Below are 20,967 nucleotides of genomic sequence, written 5' to 3'. Positions count from 1 at the left end.
ACAAGTCCACTAGTGAGACCTGAATGGAGTATAGTCACTGTTTGGCTAGCATTTCTTTTAGCCGGTTGTCTCTTCTATACTGTATGGCTTTTTGGTATTTTTCAGAATGAAGTGAGGATCCTGCTGAATGTGGGGAAGTCCAGTCAGTCTTTGTTTCGTGTTATTCTGAAATACATCAACCCTGGAACTGAAGCCGTATCCGGTCGCGTGACTGTTTATCCATCCTGGGCTGAGGCAGGTAGGCAAAGGTTCAAGCCTCTTTTGGATTAGGAAATGATTAATTAGTGAAATATTTTTTCCAATTTTCACAAAGTTACCTCCTGAGAAAAGCTGAAGTCTGATGCGTAGTCTGACGAGGGTGCCCTGTCCTTTGCTACCTTTTCAATCTCTAAACGTTCCGCTTATTCAAATTTTGCTGTCAAGTTTATCATTAACTGTCTTTGAGAAAAATTGACATAACAACCTGTGTATCTTGGCTGAACCCAGGGGTTATGATATCACCACAGAGTAAAGCTGATGTATCACTCACTCGCGGGAGTGTGGCTGTCACCTCTGGGGGGGTATGGAGGGAGCTTGGCCTACAGCCCTAAATTTTCCCATTGTTTCAGGCACACCAAATAGGCCAAGGAGAAATGGGTGAGGAGAGGAATGTTTAAGGTGGATGCTGTAAAGCGTGAAGCCCACGAGAGCTCCAGAGAGGAGCGTGCAAACCTCAGGGCTGAGGGCTTCCTGAGGGCCGAGGGGAAGCCTGTCAGAGGGCGGGTCTCATCAGAGCTGAGGCCTGGAAGTCTGTTCTGCAAGAATTAGGGCTTCTACCTTTCTTGGCCACAGATTCCAGGAAGCACTGGGAATCCCACATGGACACAAAATGGTGCCCATAGAAATCTAATTTAAGATCGAAATGCAAGCGTCTTTGTTCAGCATCCGTGGGAAGTCGTCGGGGCAGCGACGCTGCGGCTGAGCCGTGTCAGCCAGGTCGTGAGGCTGGCTGATGACGAACGACAGGAGAACTAGCCAGCTCACTCTAGCATACACAGAGCACTTTGGCATTGGTGTCCTCGCAAGATAAGCTTGTGAACTGATGAGGGCTGAAGAGGAAGCAGAGCCGAGAGGCTTAGTGAATCGCCTGAGGGCGCAGCTGGTCCTTGCAGACAAGTTGGAATCTTCTGACCCCAAACTCTTTCTCATAGACACCAGTGCCTCCTAGCTGACATTTCGTCCGCAGTTGGCTGTCTGTTAGCTCAAACAGGTGGAGCACATTGTGGTTTGTTTTCCCGACCCCCGGGACATCTTTCCTAAGCCCCCACATCTGAGTCAGGGGCCTTGGTTGTGTATTCCCGTGGTAACCTGTGCTTCCTCCCGAATGTGACTGTTCACGCTGTGCTGAGTTCTCCTGTTTTCTGGCCCATAATCCCTCACGTTTCCCGTCCCACCACTGGGGAGCAAAGGCCATGCTGGCTGTGTGCACCGCCTCGTGTCCCGGACCTAGATCTAGTGGAAGTTTGTAGAGGAAATGCAAGGATTTGGACCAAATGTTTCTTCTGAAGAAAAAGGCTCAGGTGGGCTCAGATACAGCAGTTTGGTTTGTTTCTGAACCTTCTAGAGGAGGTCCTCTATTTGTTTCACGCAGAAGAAAACCTTTGCATCTGGAAAACAAACAAACAGAAAACCAGACCTTTTTCTTATTTCAGAACGAACACGTGTTCTTCAATAGAAATTAAAAGAATAAAATAATTTAATATCAAATGTAATGAATTAAAGACTTACTATGTGCAATGAACTTCTCTAAGCAGTTTAAATGGATTAATATACTTAATCACTTAACGAATTTAAAAAGTACTCACAATCCTAGGGTACATAATCACTGCTCACGTCAATATCTTTCTAATCTGTTTTATGCATAGGCGATGCAAGCATACAATTAAAAAAATAAAATCAGTAAATATGACGAGTAACCACCTTTGACTTTTTCAGATGGAAATTGAATGTTTAAAACTGAATATCCAAAATCCTAACAGTGACAGCTAGACAAGCGCCTTTGGCGGTTCTTTTTATTTCCAACAGGCGCTGCTCAAAGCAAAGAAGTCATCTTCCCGCCCAGTAAGGAGCCAGCCTTTGTCACCGTCCCCGGAAATGGTTTGGCAGACCCATTTTCACTTGCACCAGGGACATGGATTGCTTGTATCAAATCAGAGGGAGTCCTCCTGGTAAGAGACCTGCATGGAAAGTTCTGTGGGATTCTTTCCCCCCTTAGCATGGTCCGTCCACAGTGACCCACAGCGACCATAAGACCACAGGCAGCTCCCTTTTAGACACAGGAAACTGTGGTGACATTTGCCCTCAAATGACACAGAAGCCAACTTAAAATATCTTTTTTTAAAATATTTATTTGAGAGAGTGAGAAAGAGCATGAGGGGGTGGGAGAGGGAGAAGCAGGCTCTGCATCAAGCAGGGAGCCCGAGGCAGGGCTCGATCCCAGGACCCTGAGACCATGACCTGAGCCGAAGGCAGACGCTTCACCACCTGAGTCACCCAGGCCCCCCTAAAATATCTTCTATATTCTTCAGCCAGCTCCTTTCAGACAAAAAAACCAAACCAACTGTAACTCATAATGACTCAAAGTTATCAGAATAAAAACAAAACCTGAATGGGCATATGTCCCCGCCCTTCAAAAGCTTCTTTGGGATTTTTCATTGTGAATCAGAAGGACATCTTAGAAAATCAGCCTCTCTGGGAATTGTGCGGAATGAATCAGAAGAAGCTACAAGAAGAACAGATCCTAATATCAGTGAAGTTGTTGGTGGCGGAAAGAGAAGGGAGAGCCCATGCTTCTCTGACATTCCCTGCCTTCTTCTACGTCAAACGTAGGCGATAGTCTCACCACACAGATGGCCTTAGACAAAGAACCCAGCGTCACGGGCACAGCTCTGTCCTTGCACACTAATACAATAGCTGGAGAAGCCACGGGGAATTAAGGGATGAAAACTGCTATCTGAGAAATTGGTATCTTATAAAAAGTCTTCTGAAAATGACGTCTTTGGCAAACACTTGGTTTTGGGCAGTTAGAGTGGAAAATAGCAAGCTTTTCCTTCTGGCACAAAACTTTTGATCGGCTACGTTAGCAAATCTTAAGCAAGTTCTTTAACTCCAAGCCTGCCTCAGTTGCCTCTTCCCTGTGATAGGGACAGTGTTTACGTAGATAGGTCCTTTCCAAATCTGGGATCTTATGAGGATAATGTGACAGTTTATGCTATTCATTCGCTCCCTATTTTTCTTGCATCTTCTTGGTAGAAAGCTTTGTTGCTTTATAAAAGTTGTAGCATTTTTCATAGCCATTAGACATGAGGACAGGGAAAATCCCATAGGTGCCAATGATGGGTACGAAGTTGGATCAATGGAAAGAAAGAAGGTCATTATGTTACTCCACGGGCCTGGAAGATGCTTCATGACGTTCAGTCAGTGCTGTTGTATGGCGACTCCTATATATGCTTCCATGTTATGATCCTGTTTTCTCCAGAGATATTTTATTGAACACCTACTATCAACCTTTACTGTTCTAGGATCTATGGGACCATAAAGCAATGAGGAGCTACAGTCCCCACCTAAGGAAACTCAGTAAGAGAACAATAACCACTGTTACATTAAAGCCCACTGGGGTAGTGAGCCCCCGGTGGTAGACCACGGAGCCCCCTAGGCCACCATCTGCTACTTTTCCTCTCCATGCATTTCTCTTCTTCTCCATTATAGACACGATAAGGGCCCTGAAGAGAGGAAAAGCCTGATGGTCGGTGTATGAGTCTCTTCAGAGTTGTGGCAGACATCCCCCTTCCTTGCCTCTGCACACAGGCGGTGATGCCAGCATTGCTCTTAAGCTGTCAAACCATCAGCATCTCAGAAACCTGGAGGTCTGCTCTTTCCTGAAGAGCTGTTTAGCTGCATTTTCGCCGTGGGATTCCTTTGGCACACTCCGTGGAACACGTTCTTCCTCTCATCTCCTAGGACAGGCGGTCAGCCAGTTTCAGCCTGTGATTCACCAGGATCACAAAACATCATGTTTTATACCACGCCAGGCGAGCGTTGCTTTGCTGTGGGAATAAAAAGCCATAATACGCGACCAGCAATTCAGCGTTCCGATGTGTGGTGATGGAAGCAACCGGGACTTCAAAGGACCAGATTATCAGTTGATAGTTTATTATCTTTGTTTAGTTTTGAATTTATACACAATCCAGAAGCGAGGGTAAAATTTCCCCAAGTTTTTTTTAAAATCAAGATTTTATTTATTTATTTGAGAGAGAGAGAGAGCGCGCGCACAAGCGGGGGTAGGGGGAGCTGCCGGCAGAGGGAGACGCATGTTCCCCGCTGAACAGGGAGCCCCATGGGGGACTCGATCCCAGGACCCTGGGATCATGACCGGAGCCTAAGGCAGACGCTTCACCGACTGAGCCACCCAGGCATTTCCCCCCAGCCCCCGAGTTTGGAATACAAAAACGTTCAGCCTGAGACGCTTGTCTCCGATGCTTGAAGCACGTGCTGCGAGGTGCTCTGTGCGTTTTGGGGAGTCAGGGCGCAGAACCAAGCAGCTGCTGTGGAGAGTGTGACTTAGCGAGCTTCACCCGGTTATTACTAACCTCGCTGGCATGCTTGCCGGCTTGATCACTCAAGAAGGGCCACCGTCATATGAGTAATTGTCCTCTTGGTCTTCGTTCGCTAGGACTACCTGGTGCTGCTTCCCAGGGACTACTATGAGGCGTCCTCCCTGCAGCTGCCGGTCACCCAGCCGTGCGCCGACTCGGGACCCCCGCGGGAGAAGTTAGTACGGGCAGCGGGGCGCCATCGGGCTCCTCTGAATTGGGAAGCTGTGGCGCAGGGATTTGAGAGAGGCCTCAGCCTCCCGACCACGGCAAGATGCGTTGGATAATTATTTAACTGTGGTTTCTCTCTGAGGCCGTCAACTGTCTTAGGTACAAGAATCACAAAGCACTTTGCACCCGGTGGCCGGCCTTTAGAGAGACGCCCACCCTCTAGGCTGTGGAAATGCGGCCGCTTGACCAAGTAATGCCCTCAGAGTCGTGCCTCTGCTGAGGGGAGGGCTTAACATAGAACCCGGGTTTATGGACCTTTCCTTTTTTCATTCTTTACGCAGATGACCATTTACCACCCGATTCCTACTGCAGGCCCGTGGTAGGAATTTGTTGAGGGAGCGATGAGTGCATGGAATGGAAAGAGTCCTTTGGGGATGCACTTTGATGCTGTGTTTTGTTCTCGGTTGTAACTGTTGTGTTTTGTTGTTGTTGTTGAAGTTGCTTGCTTTACCAGCATTTGCCAGTGACCCGATTCCCCTGTGCCCTGGCTTGTGAGGCCAGACACTTCCTGCTTGACGGGGAGCCAAGACCCTTGGCAGTGAGGCAGCCCACCCCCGCGCACCCAGTCATGGCGGACCTCAGTGGGACAGAGGTGGGGCAGCCTTTTATTTACTGTCAAAGCTATTACTACCTCCCGTCTGTGTCTGCTGAAAACCCTTGGCCGCAGTTGCCTCTCAAATTCAGGGGAACCTGGAAGAATTTCTCAGCAGTGTTAATTATAGGTATACTGAGTTCTCTGATCCAGGTTGTGGCTGGGCGGTAGGCCACACGGAGCATAGGAGGGTTCGTCTTCGGGCACTTTCTAGACAGGGCAGGGAACGTGGGCAATCACAGAAGCCTCTCCTTTTTATTCCCTAGACTTAAAAGGGTGTGTCCTGCTCTACCTGATTCAGGGCAAGATCTTTCTAGAAGGCCTCCAGATACTACACAGCTTACCCTAAATGGATGCAATGCTCACTGACTGTTCAGCCCCTCAGGCTAAGCAGTTTGTAAGGGCTGATTTCTTTGAGCTCAGAATCTGGAACTGCTTCATCCCAAGGCACCTCCCTCATGGCTTAGAGGACAGGTTACTACAGGTTTGGGCATCGCTTTTCTTTCCTGAGTTTTGTAAGCCTCCAAACAATTCAAGACTCTACTGATTTAAGACTTGGGTTAGAAGTCCTGTGTATCAACACTAGGAACACACAAAGCAACACCTCACAATAAAGACACTGAGGAAAAATTTCCCTTTACTGTATTTCCGTTCCTGACTTTCTACAGCATTCTCTGTTTTGTACCTTTGAGGCAAAAGTTCGTGCTTCAATGTGTATACTGATAACATATATGGTATTAATTCTCACTGAATGTTTAGATGTGTACCTTTTTGTAAACGATATTGCTAACATTTCCAGGGTAGCTATTATAGGATTTTAAGGATATTTCTTTAGTCTTCATTTCATTTTATTTTATTAGAGTTTTTGTTTTGCAAAAAAAAAATGTATGGATACTTGTTGTAACAAGTAAAGCAATATAGAGATGCATAAAGAAAAACTAAGGGTTTCATTTCCACTCCATTCTAGCAGTCTGCTCTATCCCTCCCAACCCATGCTGGGCACACACACACATGCATATACGTACATAAATGGGCACACACACAGCTGTGTGCGTGTGTTCCCCAGAGAGCAGGCAGGTGCTGTTGAGAAGGGCCAGTCTCCAGGAAATGACGCTGATGACTCATCAGGAAGTGTCCTTCTGATTTAGCCCCGAGCCATAGCACTGAGGTGTTGGGCAGAGCCATATTTGCATGATGCATTAAACTAAGCGCTGGGCTGTCCAGTTTTATTTAACAGTGTGTTTTACCATTTTATCTAAATGCTTATAGACTTGTGTTGTCTAGTCCAGCAGTGACTAGCCCATGTGCCTATATAAATTAAAATTAATTAAAGCTAAGTAGAGCTAAGCATCCAGTTCCTCAACTGCACTAGCCACATTTCAAGTGCTCAAGAATCACATATGTCTAGTGGCCACCTTATTGGAAAACACAGATCATAGGGTATTTTTGCTATCACAGAACGTTCTATTGGACAGTGCTGTGCTAGATCATTGTGCTTAAATTCAAAGACTAATGGCTTTAGAAGAGGTCTTAGAAATCATTTGATTCCCCTTCCTGTGAAGGAATCCTTTCTAAATTATCCTTATTAAACATTCATTTAGCCTCTGTTGAATACTTAAATCAGTGCAGGAAGGTAGCCTACCTTCTAGAGGTAGGCTAACTTTTGGTGGTCGTTAGCCACCTGGAGCAATGCAGAGTAATCCCTCCTCTGGAAACCATGTGGAGTGTGATGGTCAAGATGGTTCTGGAGTGGAACTGCCTGCCTTCATGTCTTGGGTCATCAGTGACTAGCTGTAAAATCTCTCTAGTATTTACTACTATACAAAATGGGGATAACAATAGTAGCTGCCTCATGGATACTATTAAATAAATAATCCATGAGGGGCTCTTGTAATATATATATATATACACACACACACACACACACACCACATCTCTATCCATTCATCCATTGATGGACATCTGGGCTCTTTCCATATTTAGGCTGTTGTGGACATTGCTGTTATAAACATTGGGATGCATGTGCCCCCTTCGAATCACTATGTTTATATCCTTTGGATAAATATCTAGCAGTGCAATTGTCAGTTTGTAGAGTAGCTCTGCTTTTAACTTCTTGAGGAGACTCCACACTGTTTTCCAGAGCGGCTGTACCTGTTAACTAGATTTCAATTTACCTTCTTAAAAATAATTTTCCTACTTCTGTTTTTTTTTTTTTTTTAAGTAAGCTCTAGACCCAACATGGGTCTCAAACTCATGACCCTGAGATCAAGAGTAGTGTGCCCTACTGCCTGAGCCAGCCAGGCGCCCCCTACTTCTGTTTGACTGAGACAGTTTTCTCTATCTTTCTGTTTGTTTGATAGGTACAGATTGTTTTCTGATATTTTAGTGGTTACCCTTAATATTTTAACATATGTTCTTAAGTGTATATTTTCCAACAAAGTCTAAAATTATTCAGTAATTCTGATCTCTTCTTTTACACGACACAGACTTATTTACCCATTGTAAACCAATCTCCAACTTGTGTTGTCTAGAAATTTTATTTTTACCCTTTCCCCAGACTTTCAGATAGATTGTAAGTTTCATCTTAATTCAAATACACCACATACCATCCCTCCCTCTCTTCTCCTTTCCTTTCTTCCTTTCTCTCTTCTCCATTTCTTCTTGGAGGTATCGCTCCTGGAATCTTTCATGGCTCTTCTTCACCCTGGAATATAGTCTCTGAGCCTGAAGCACAGCCATTTCCTGAGATTTTTCATCACCACACCCACCATCCTAGGTATTCTCTTCTTTATCTTCGTTGTATTGAATCTTCTTTTTTCTGACTATTGGAACTTCCTTTATCTATCTATCTATGTATCTATCTATGTATCTATCTATCTATCTATCTATCTATTATCTATCTATCTATCTATCTATCTATCTATCTATCTATCTATTTATTTAGCTTCCTCATTTTGGTAGATTATATCCTCCAGAGGCTTCCTGGGGAAGGCCACATAGGAACTACTTTTTTGTTGTTGAGAACTTGCATGTCTAAAACTATCTTTATTCTACTCTCAATCTTGATTTTTTACTTTGCTTAGATGTAGGATTTTAGATTAGAAATTGTTTCTCCCCAGAATTTGATAATGTTTCCTCATCGACTTCTAGCTCTAAGTCCTGTTCTTGAGAAGTTACATTGTGGTTCCCAGTGCTTTGATTGCAATCAGGTTTTCCTTTCTTAACGCTTTGAGGTCATTTCTTTATTTCTTGTGTTCTGAAATTTCATAACAACGTGCCTTGATATAGGTAACGTTTCAGCCAGTGTGCTGGGTTCTCAGCCTTTTAGCCTGGAAACTTCTATCCATCATTCTGGGAAACTTTCTTGAGTTATTTCTTTGATAATTTATTTCTTTATGTTTAATCGAAATTTACAATCTCTTGATCTTGGTTTATGCTTTGGGAGATTTCTTCAATCTTTTCTTCCAACCCTCACCCCAGCCCTGCACACACCCAGACACTTAGGTTTCAGCTTTCTCTGGTCTAATTAGTTGACATTCATCTGCTTTCCAGCTTCCAAAATTTTGTTGCTTTCTCTGGTCTGTTGGGTTTTTATTCCTCTTTCCCACTCTCTTTTTCTTTGTGGGTTTAAGATTTAAAAAAAAACCTGACTCTAGTTTTGGTGGAGTTCTGAGAGGGAAGATCAATAAATACAAGTGTTTAATCCATTATGTTTAACCAGAAATCCTAGGATGGACTTTTATTTGTGACATTCTAAAGTTTCATTATGGTGTGTTTAGGTGTAGATTTATTTTTATTTATCTATGTAGTCCTCAGGTGCACATTCAGAATGACTGTGCGCATCTTTCGTCCTGGGAAATTCTCATATGTTATCACTTCAGGTATATTTTTGCTTCCATTCCTTACATTTTTCTTTTCTGGAAATCAGACCGGGTGTGTCTTGGAGCCTCCAAATGGCTCTTTCATATTTTTGTATATCTTTGGCTCTTTGTGCTGCTTTGTGGGTAAATTCCTCAAGACTTCCTTAGAATACATGAATGTTTCTTTATCTCCAGTCTGTATTTTATCTAGCCTATTAATTCAGTTTAATTTATACTGTTAATCTCAAAGATTTCTAATTGGCTCTTACTTATATTTACTTTTCCTTGGTTTATTTCTGCCAATTCAGTTTCATAACTTTATTTACTTTTTAAAGAGATTCCTCTTCCATTTATATTTTTGAGTATCTTACTGCCCTTGGAGGCAGGTATGTTTCAGAATTCTGAATTTTTAAGATTCTGTGCACACACACACACACACACACACACACATCATCTCCAGGGGGTCCTGGCCAATACCCTGTAACCAAACATGTTAATATTTCTCCAGTGAAAAGCATGAATAGGCGCTCCAAGAGAAATACACGAAGACTGCCTACATAGACTTAGTTCAAGTCAGATTTTGCCACCAAGTGATGATTGGTTAGATGAGATTAGGTTTTGCCACCAAACAAGATCCAAAAAAAAAAATTCCTTTTCCAAGTTTGAAGATTTCAGATTAAGGATCAGGATATTCATTTTAAAGTCTTTATCAGACTCTCCCCTAAAATTCATTGCATCTGAACTGAACTCATCTTCTGATCAATAATATTGTTGCCTGTTTCTAACATTAGATTTCTTTATGGGTTTTGGAGGCTTATCTTTTTTCAGGCTTATTGGCTTATTTTGAACGGAAGGTTTTTATCCTCTCCCTTTTTCTTTATACCCATTTCAGCCTCACAGTTTTGCAACGTCTTCCCAGTCCTCCTTACCATTAGCTCAGAGGCTAGCATGACAATGTGCTGCTTCTATTGCTGTGATACTAGGTTAGCACTGATTCAGACGCCAAGTCAGTGGGTGGCTTAACTCAGTTCTTGGTTATGAGGCTGCATCTTTGATATTTGATTCCCAAATTCTACAGCTTCTTGTAATGCTGAAACCCAAGTGGCAGATTGTCAGCAACTTTTTCAGCTTTTCATGATTTGAGGGAACTCTCATCTTTGTCTTCAAAAAATGAGCCTGGATCTGACATGAGCCTCTTTAGTTTTCTAAAGCATGAGGCAACTTTAGTTTTCTTTACTCCGCATGAGCTGAGCTGCCGACCAAAACAGCGTGCTTCCAGACCTGGAGGACAACAGGCCCCTGACTTCAGACCCAGTGCATTTTGAGTTTTTCTTTTACTTATGTTCCACCACTTTTAATCTCAAGCATATCTTTTTGTTTTCCTTTTAAAACATTTTATCCGTAGTTGCTGTCTCTTGGAGAGAAGGGGTGCAGAAAATGGGAACTCACTGTGCCATCTGAACTGGAAGTCCCCAGCACATTTTAAAAATGCTAACTTCTATCCTCTTTTTAATTAAAACCCTCCTTTCCCTTCCCACAGTCTCTCAGCCATAATTCTTCCCTCCTTCACAACCAAACTTCTGCAAAGAATTAGACAATTCTACACTGTTTCTTTTATATATATATATAATAATATTTTTTTATTATATTATACACTGTTTCTAATTCTTTCACTTCCATTCACACTTCAACCCACAGCAGTCTGGCTGGCTTGCTTTCTTCCTTTCTTCCTTCCTTCATCCCATCTCTTGCCTTCCCTTCCTTTCCATTCCCTTTTCTTCCTTCCTTCCACTTACCTTTTCTTTCTTTCCCAGGGTTTCCAGTGATGTTCTTGTCACTAAATCCAGTGGATATTTTTCATTCCTCATCTGTGCTTCTCAGCAGCTTTCAATACTTGTTGAATACCCCTTACATGTTAATACGCTCTCTTAGCTTGTTTTCCATAATTTAAGAGTATTCTGGATCTCTTCCTACCTCTCTGGCTGCTTTCTCAGAATATAATTTACAAGCTCAACCTCTGTCTAGCCATTAAAAGGTAGAATTTGTTCAGGGTCAGTCTTAGCCTTTGTCTTTTTACTTTATGTTCTCTCCCTAAGCAGCCTCCTCCATGCCTGTTGGGTTAGATACCAACTCTACACAGGTAACTACCAGATTGGTACGTCTTGTCCTACCTGTCCTTTTAGATGTAGAACAGCATAGCCAACTTCCTTCCTGACATTACTTCTTAGGTGTCTCAGAGGGATCTCAAATTACATTTTAGTGTCCCTACCTAAATAAATGGTACCACCATCCATCTAATTGTATAAATCAGAATCCTTCAGGTCATCCATGACTTCTTCCATTCCCTCTCTCACCAAAGACAACCCATCTCTGAGTCTACATCCCAAACTTTTCTTACATGTCTCTACTTCTCTCCATGTATCTTTCTTGCCCCATATACAATCATCTTTCATAAGGATCTCTGCAGTAACCTCCTAATTGGCTCATTCACCCTGGCTCTTGCCCATTGCATCTCCCAATCTTGACTCCATATGATTGTCAGCATACTCATGTTGATAGAAATATCTAATCATCACTGACCCTCTCACCCCATCCTCATCCATACACAGTTGGAAAATTGTAATAACATCTTATTGCTTTTAGAATAGAGACAAAAGATTTTAATGGTCTCTAAGGCTATCCCCCTTACCTTCCAGTTTTATCATAGCTTTTCTTGCTCTCTGTTCATCGCCACTGTGGCCTGCCTTCAGTCTCTCAGACTTACATCTCTGCTACCCCACAGCACTGTATGTCATAGGTCAACCTCCTACTGCAGGGTGTTTCCTCTGCCTGAATGCTCCTCCCTCCTGTTGGGCCTGTCTATCTGTTCCTTTTCCTCCAGCACTCAGCTAAGTTGTTGCTTCTTCAGGAAGTCTCCCCCCTTCCCTAGTCTTCCTGACCAGCTCAGGTAGCTCCCTGAGCACCTAGTCAGAACACTTGTCCTAAATATAATTTCACATTGTGTAGGTCTTATTATCTAAGTATTTGATTAAAGTCTGTCTGAGGATAAAGACCAGATCTGTCTTGTTTCCCATTGTATGCCCATCAGGCGAGCTGGCATAGAGGAGGTGTTTAATAAGTATATGTTGACTAAATCATTTTGAAGACTCATTTTGACATCAGATATGTTAATCATTCCTCTTAGTTTTGTGTAAGCATCAGATATGAGATTTGATATGCCCACCTTTAATGTCTTAATCTTGAAACACTCATAACTAGGTGAGGGCAGTTCTGTGCCATAAAACCAGAAGGATCCTTCCAGTTTGACACTGGTTCTGTTAAAGTTCCCTTTTACTAAGATAAATAACTGATAACAAACAGCAAATAGTAAAATTTCTATTTGCCATCATTTGTCTTTTATCTGAGTTTCTCCAAACCTACTTTTACCAACAGATGTATGCCGAAGCCTTCCTACAAGTCTTCCAAAAAATCAATCTATAGGACTCAGAGTGGAAAGAACAATAGAAATTTATAATAGAGTACTGTGATAAAACTGGCAGCCAGTAATAACTTCTGGGAGAGAAGTGAATACATCATTGGCCTGTGTGTGTTTTATGGTGGGTGAAGACAGACAGACCCTTGTTGGAGATGCCCAGGGGAGAAATGCTGGTAATAACCTCTGCACATGGACCCATATTTCACTCTGTAACAGAGTGGAAAAGTGGTGTGGATAATCCACTTTTTTTCCCCCCTGAGGGAAGTCTTTCTATTATATAAGTGATAGAAAAATCACTGTGGAAAATATTAGTTGTGTGGCTCAGGGCTGTGCAGAGAGAACAGTAAATGTGAATTTCCTGAAGGCAAGGGGCAGGAGGATTTTAATTAGTGTGGTAAAGTTTGGCTGGGCCTGAGCTTCCAGAATGAAGGGGTTAAACTGCTACAGAATGTAGTTCTAATATTGGCTCAGACATTCAATATGCACAAATACTTTGGGTTTTTTTTATTATTATGTTCAGGTAGCCACTATATAGTACATCATTAGTTTTGATGCAGTGTTCAGTGATTCATTAGTTGCATGTAATACCCAGTGCTCATCACAACACATGCCCTCCCTAATACCCATCACCCAGCTACCCTCTTCCCCCACCCCCCTGCCCTCTGAAACCCTCAGTTTGTTTCCTGGAGTCCATAGTCTCTCACAGTTCATCTCCCTCTCTGATTTCTCCCCCTTCAGTTTTCCCTCCCTTCCCCTATGGTCCTCTGTGCTATTCCTTATGTTCCACATATGAGTGAAACCATTGGCTTTCTCTGCTTGACTTATTTCACATAGCATAATCCCCTTTAGTTCCATCCATCCTGATGCAAATGGTGGGTATTCATCCTTTCTGATGGCTGAGTAATATTCCATTGTATGTATGAACCACATCTTCTTTATCCATTTGTCTATTGAAGGGCATCTTGGCTCCTTCCGCAGTTTGGTCTTTGTGGACATTGCTGCTGTGAACATCGGACTGCATGTATACTTTGACCCAGCAATTCTACTTCTAGGAGTCTTACAGAAATACTAGCCTGAGGATATGCATCCATCTCTATATATAGATGCATATATAGATGGATCATCATATAGCTTTATATGTTATAGGGAAAATTAGAGACAACCTAAGTGTCCATCAATTGGGGATTAGTTAAATAAATCATTTTATGCTCATACTTTATGGAATGGTAGGAAACCATTGGGAAAATGAAGCTTATCTGCATGTACTGTGATAAACAGAGAAAATATTGTTAAGTAAAAAAAGCAAGTCATGGCAAAAGATTATAATCACAATTATAATCATCAGTGTTTATGTAGTGTTTGTGACATGCCAAACACATTTCTTTTTAAGATTTTAATTATTTATTAGACAGAGATAGAGATAGCCAGCGAGAGAGGGAACACAAGCAGGGGGAGTGGGAGAGGAAGAAGCAGGCTCCCAGCGGAGGAGCCTGATGCGGGTCTCGATCCCAGAACGCCGGGATCACGCCCTGAGCCGAAGGCAGACGCTCAACGACTGAGCCACCCAGGCGTCCCGCCAAACACATTTCTAAGAGTTCTTCATATATTAATTCATTTAATCCTCATAATAATTTTAAGAAGTGGATATTATTGTTATCTTCATTTGTACACTGGAGAATACTGAGGCATATAGACATTTAGTAACTTGCTCAAAGTCACACAGCTAGAGGCAGTATGATTCCAGACTCCAAGCTCCTAACCAGATGTGGGCGGGTTTTTTTGGGGGGGGGGAATAAAAGGCCAGATAGTAAATATTTTTGGCTTTGAGAGTCGTATGGACACTGTGAGAGCTGCTCAGTTCTGCCGTGATGGTACAAAAGCATCCATGATTGCCTACTATGAGCAGTTTTTCTTAAAAAAGAGGTACATACGTGTGCATTTTCAGACACGGACAATGGTTTGGAAGTATGAAACCAAACTATCATTAGTTATTGTGCCAGGAATGGGGTGCATGTATCACTTCCCATTATCTGCATCCACAAAATTTTAAGCTCATTTTTTAAATTGAAGAACAGCAAAAGAGCCTCAAGGCATACTTCTATTCTTCTTATCACCCATTGGAGATTCCTTTTTACTCAAGTTTTAGAGTGTCTTTTGCCTTGAGAAACAAGGCAAATATATGGGTGAAAGGAGTAGAAGCCCCTTGAAGTAGGGTTGCCAGATTTAGAAAATAAAACTATGAATGTTCCGTTAAATTTAAATTGCAGGTAAACAGTAGTTATGTGTGTTGTTTATCTGCATTTCAAATTTAATGGTGCATCCTGTATTTTTTTCTGGCATTCCTACTTAGAGGACTATGTTTCTTACTATGATGACATAGAAAACTATTTCCAGGTGTCTGCTCAGCCCTGGTTTCACTGTTGCCCATGTAACTGCATCCAGTACATTTCACGTCCATGTGCTCGGGCTCTCTGACAGGTGGAGCTGCATCTGCAGCTGCGGGTCCCCCAGGTGGGCAACTACGTGGTCGTGGTCGAGTATGCCACGGAAGTAGACCAGCTGTCTGTGGTTGATGTGCACATGGAGAGCCCTGGGTCTGTCCTGGAAGGCCAGGTGAACATCTACAGCTGCAAGTACAGGTAACCAGTCCTGTCCTAGGGGATTCCTTTGTTCTGGAACAATCAAGAGGTCAGCTTTGGGAACTTTGGCTTTTATCTGGATTGGAAAGTTGTTTCCTTTTTGAGGCTGATCTTGAAAACAAGCAGGAAACTGTGCTTTCTGGTGTTCCCCCCAGTGTAGTATTGGGAGGCTTCTCTGTTGCATTTTCTTGAAAAGCTGTGTGTTCCACTCACCACTTTGACTCAGATTCCCATGAAGCAACCACAACCCTGGGTAGTGCAGGGAACTCCGTGCTCACATCTCAAATGCTGGGCAGAGCCCATGGGCACATGGAAAAAGAGAAAAGACTCTGCCAAAACTGCCTTCACAACACGCCTTTCTGAGACTGGAATAATTAATGTTTGAGATGAAAAATAATTAACCAAAGATTTAAAAATTCACCCTGATTCAGTTACTGTCTTCCAAGAACTTTGACAAAGATTTATTAAACATTGTTTTCTTTGCATACTGTTTCAAGATCTATGCAAATGTCCAGAATATGTTTGAATTAAAGAATCAGTGCAAGGGGTGTTTTCAACACGAAATTAATTGTATAATAAATGGCACTGGGAGTCCGTCTTTTCAGACAGCAGGTGGAGAACTGCGGTGAACCCACCCAGTTCTTGGCCAAGGCCTTAAACATTTTGTTTCCACGACTTACCTATGGCTTTTTGTCAAACTCCAAATGACCTGAAGTAGTTGGATATTTTCCCTGTTTTATGAATAAAAGAACTTATGAAAAGTGTTACTTTTTGGAGCTCAGAATGGAAACTTTTATGAGACTTAATGAAATGGTTACTGAATTAACATCATGCTCTCAGCGACCCTAAAAGGAAATTGTGAGGACTTCTTTTAAGAATCTTTAAAAAATCTAATCAGCCCTTTTCTCTGGGGTGATGACAAAAACAAACAAAGACTATACTTGCATTTGGAGTTTTAATAGGAGCACCAGATGGGGCAAAAAAAAAATTCCCCAGAATGTTCTGTCATTACCTGAAAATGGCAGTTTCATCTGTGGATGACATCAGCAACCACTGGAATGTACACTCCCAGGCGGGTGGGTCACCTCACCACCCGAGTCCTGGAGACTGTTGGCCACAGGGCTGGGACAGGGCTTCTCCAGACCCTGCCCACCCTCTGGTTCAGCCCTCTGACTCCTTCCACCTTCCACCGTCCAGATTACTTCTCTTGATCCCTGCTCCACAGGATACAAGGTGGTGATGGCTAAGGGCCCGGGAGGAAACACTCCTGGTGTCCCTGATGACTCTCTGACCCATCTCAGAAGAAACTGAGAACATCTAGGCCAAGCAGAGGGGTGGTTTCAAAGCTAAAAAAGAAAGGGCACCCTTCCAGGATTCCATAAGCCACGAGCTTGGTTTCATGACGTCTTTCTGAATGGCATTTGGGGCAGACAACCGTGCGGTAGTCTGTAGACCACTTTGGCTCTGGACATGACAGCACCAAGTTCTTCTTTACCAGGGACATCAGAAATCCAAGACAGTGTTGTATTAGACTAGGACCCCCTTTTATTGTATTTAACCATTTCTAGGAACGTCCCGTGGTAAGGTTTCACTAGTCTAAAATATTTGTCTCTCATGTGGACAAGTAAAAATGAACAGGCTTTAAGTACTGGAGTCCAGAAACATGGTGTAATTGGGAAAATATTTGACCCATAAAAGCCTATTACAAATGACAGGCCCTTACAACATTGCAGCGTCTCCTGCTGAGGGTTGAACCTTTCCCAGCATTTCTCGAGTGAGTTCTAATGGTGTTATTTTAAAAAATATCCCAACAGAAAAGTAGTGGTGCTAATTGAAATACCACTTTTCCAAACAGTGTTGTGATAAATCTGATCGCCCTTCTGTATGAGAGGTTCACTTATGATTAAATCAACCCAGTTATTATCATTAGTCTATTCTTAGTAAGAATTTTAAAAGGATATGGATAAAACTAAATATAAGTGAGTCACCTCATATATTTACTCCCAGGATTATGCCTGAACCAAAAGGAATGCATTTTAATTTCATACACACACACACACACACACACACACACACACACACGCATACACGTGCTCAAAAGGGAAAAGAAAACAGCTGTTCTTTGAGTTTGTAACTGTGGCACTTTATACGCCATCTCATTTTAATCCTTACCAAAAAGTCATTGCATAAATTATTTCAAATATTTCCCAGAGATGGTCATTTCTTTTAGCTTGTTTCCAAACTAGTTTCCAGATTGTATTTACAGACAGAAAAGTTGCTACAGGATATGAAATCAGAAACATTCCTCCAAAAATACTTCCTTAATGGGTTTTACCATTAGAGTGTATTCTTTGGTTCCAAACCATGACCTTTTAAATGTTCCTGAACTCCGTATTTCACCTGATGGGGTGGAAGGAAGGAGCGCGGCTGGTACAACGGGGAGCAGACTGAGCTTCCAGTGGCAAACTCTGGTTACTCATGACTGGAGTAAGGCCAGGCCCAGTGCTGACGTGGTGTGGGATATCACTGATCTTTGTGAGGCCAATAGGCAACTTTAGTCACTGATGGTACCAAGAATATTGGTAAATTTCTAAGAAGGTTGTATCTTGGAGATCAGACATGATTGACCATAAGGCTTTTTCTCCCAATGACTAGACCAAGTATTGCATAGAGCCGGGTGGAAAAAGTGAACAAGGCCGTTAGCCCTGAGATATGCTGCAATCAGAAGGTTCTTTTTCTTGTATTGATTGTGGACTGCATCCGTCTTAAACTCATTGTGCCAGAAAATTCACGGTCAGTGACCTAGTTATAAACAGGAGAAACAGAAGAGCAATCAGCTATCCCGCGGGGAGGCATGAAGTTAGGGAGACCAGAGGAGTGAGGCTAAGAACACTCTTTCCTCCCACAGCGTCCTGTGCCGGAGTGTTGTGACTGATGGCCGGAGTCGCCTCGCTGTGTACGAGCTGTTAGCAGATGCAGGTGTTCGGCTCAAGGCGCACAGCGCCCGATTCCTTCTGGTACGCTTCTGTTTTGCCCTTTGAATTTTAGAAGCCGTTTGGTGATATCTCTCTATTTTAAAACTTATAAAAATTTCGGCTGGGTTTATATTCCATCTATAAAACGAACCTGCACAGAATTGCCAGTGTAATGATGTGTTTTCTTCCCATCTAGAACTCTGTCTTACCCTTCGCTTGTTTGAGCCTTTTTTTATCGCACCCGGTAAAGTTTGCGTATCAAGTTTGAGCACATCTCACACAACTGTTTCATTAAGTTGATCGTTGTTACTATTATAAATGAAATATCTTCTGTCATTATAGTTCCTAGTTTATTTTTATGCTGGTGTATAGGAATGCCATTAGTTACTGTTTATTTTCTTGCCCATTTTACTATTTTATAATGTCTGTTAGCTTCTTGGCAAATTCCTTCAGAATTTTCAAGGTTGTAGTCAGCTGGTATTTCTTTTCCAGACTATTGTTACTCTATCTCAAAAAGTATATTATTCAGTTAGTTAAATATATACGATTAAGAGTTAAAAATACCAAGTTTGTCAGATTAAATACCCTAATGCCTCCCTTTTAATAGCACAACTTAAATATTGAGAATTATGATAAACAGGCAGTGGGACTGGCCTAGGAAAGGGAGGCCAGATTTATAATAAATGTCTCAGAGAACAGAAGATTATCTGAGTACGAAGCAACTTCCTGTCAACTGTGAATATTAAGCATGTATCACACTCTGGAAATGTGTTTTAAATGTGTTTTAAATATTCGTGCTTGACAGTAGTAAACACTGTGAGCCTTCTTTTAGGAATTATCTGGAATTGAGTTTTTAAAAGTTATTACATAAATTATATAATAGCTTCAGACTTTCTTTTTAAAATTGTGACTCTCTTTTTAAACATAATCCGAGCGAATCTAACCTCTTCATCTTTGGGAATTTTAACAGGGTAGAGTCTTCATCTTTTAAGCATAAGTTTGCCCTTTTTGAAACAGTCTAATGTCATTCAGATGTCTAACTAGAATGTAAGCTCCATCCTGGTCTTGGAGGATCCTTTAGTCTCGGTGCCTGGCATATAGTAGGTGTTCAATAAAAAGTTTTGTTGTTACTCAATAGGTTTGTGATCAAGCTGGTAATACGGTTTTGATTAAAATAAAATGTATTGAGAAGTTAATACTGAGTTTCTCATGTGACTCAGAAACTAGATCTGGAGACACTTCCTTCAGTGAAGTCCAAAGGTGCCTGAGATTCAGGTCATCCTCTATTAAGAAAGATTATTTGTAGCAGGAGCTACAGACGACAGGCTCCAAACAGGCTGCCCAGCTGCCGACCACATCCCCCCTCTCCTTGCCCAGGGGTCTGAAGAGCCAGCATCAGCCCAGGGAAGGAGAGAAAACAGGCACCAAAAGTCACTGACGAAGAGTTGTTTTTGAACTTCATAATTTTATTTATGCATGTGACTATTCTAAGAACATTCAGGCAGTGATCCTGTAAAACAGTAAAAAGGGTTCATTGCACATAATGATGCCACAGGGAGTGCCATTCTGCAGTTTTTTCCACTTTAAAATAACAATTATAATGTCTTTACTTACCAGCTTTTTTAAGAGTATGTTTGACCATACCACTGGCTTTGCCGATAACTGTGATGTTACCTTTTTACATTGTATTTGCTCAACAGCATCAAATTTGTATCATACCCATCGAAGAATTCTCAACTGAATATTTGAAACCTCAAGTCAAATGCATTGCCAGTTACGGGGGTTATATTAATCAAAGGTAATGGATTTCCTTCCTTTCTCCCTTATTTGTGCTCTGAGTGGTACTATAATGCTTGTAAGGCTGTGTCTTTATGCTTAACTTCAGAAGGGATCATAGGCCAAGGTACTAAAGGCTGATGATGGGTTAAAAAAAAAAAATCAGCTAAATCATTTCCCCTTGCAGTCTTTCCAGGATTCCATAATATCAGGAGGCTGACACAGTAGCAAATGGGGGGAATGGTTAAGCTTTGCCCTCAAGGGCAGTTACGGAGTGTTCTGAGCCCTCGCGAAGACTCTCTTTATTCCAATCCTTTAATCTCTGTGTCTGAGGCTCCTCATTTAAAAAAATGTGAAAATAATGACCCATCTCACCGCTGTGTTATGAGGATTAGCTAACCAGTGATTATCGGGGTTTCAGGATGGTTATTTTGTTGTAGCTTCAAAAATAATTTATAGACACAGTCATGAAATCTTAGGCATATGGTTAGGACTATAGAAGCCACCAAGACAGTGAAGTCGGGCTGTGCCTAAAAGAAATGATGAGCGTTTGTGTTCTGTGTTTTTATATGATTTAACGTCGACATTTATGTTTAGAGGTGAACAATGATGTTTCATTGCACTGACCCCATTTAACATGAATTTTAGTTCTAGAAGGGAAAAAGTTTCTATCAGTTTCTGTCTGGTTACTATTTTTCAAAATTAAGATTTTCTTTCTGTTTTAGCTCATTGTATCGAGCAGGCTTGCTGGAATCACTTAGCCAACTGACTACACCGAGCGTCTTTGT

General features: G+C 42.0%; 1 protein-coding gene across 5 annotated transcripts in view; it reads left to right on the top strand.

The window, feature by feature from the left end:
- The window catches only part of LAMA3 (laminin subunit alpha 3), a 254,952-nt gene that overhangs the window by 126,818 nt on the left and 107,167 nt on the right, over positions 1 to 20,967 (top strand). For all 5 annotated transcript variants that reach the window (XM_045781833.2, XM_045781832.2, XM_045781831.2 and 2 more), the window contains 7 exons: positions 106 to 238; positions 2,065 to 2,207; positions 4,712 to 4,809; positions 5,301 to 5,454; positions 15,268 to 15,428; positions 18,337 to 18,445; positions 20,104 to 20,201. In XM_045781833.2, coding sequence (XP_045637789.2) covers positions 106 to 238; positions 2,065 to 2,207; positions 4,712 to 4,809; positions 5,301 to 5,454; positions 15,268 to 15,428; positions 18,337 to 18,445; positions 20,104 to 20,201 — 896 coding nt within the window. The remainder of the gene's footprint in view (positions 1 to 105; positions 239 to 2,064; positions 2,208 to 4,711; positions 4,810 to 5,300; positions 5,455 to 15,267; positions 15,429 to 18,336; positions 18,446 to 20,103; positions 20,202 to 20,967) is intronic.

This window comes from Ursus americanus, chromosome 19 (genome assembly GCF_024610735.1).
Source record: "Ursus americanus isolate L20-20 chromosome 19, mUrsAme1.1.p, whole genome shotgun sequence".
Lineage (NCBI taxonomy): Eukaryota > Metazoa > Chordata > Mammalia > Carnivora > Ursidae > Ursus > Ursus americanus.
Note: the sequence above shows the minus strand (reverse complement) of the source record. Positions and strands in the feature narration are given on the sequence as shown.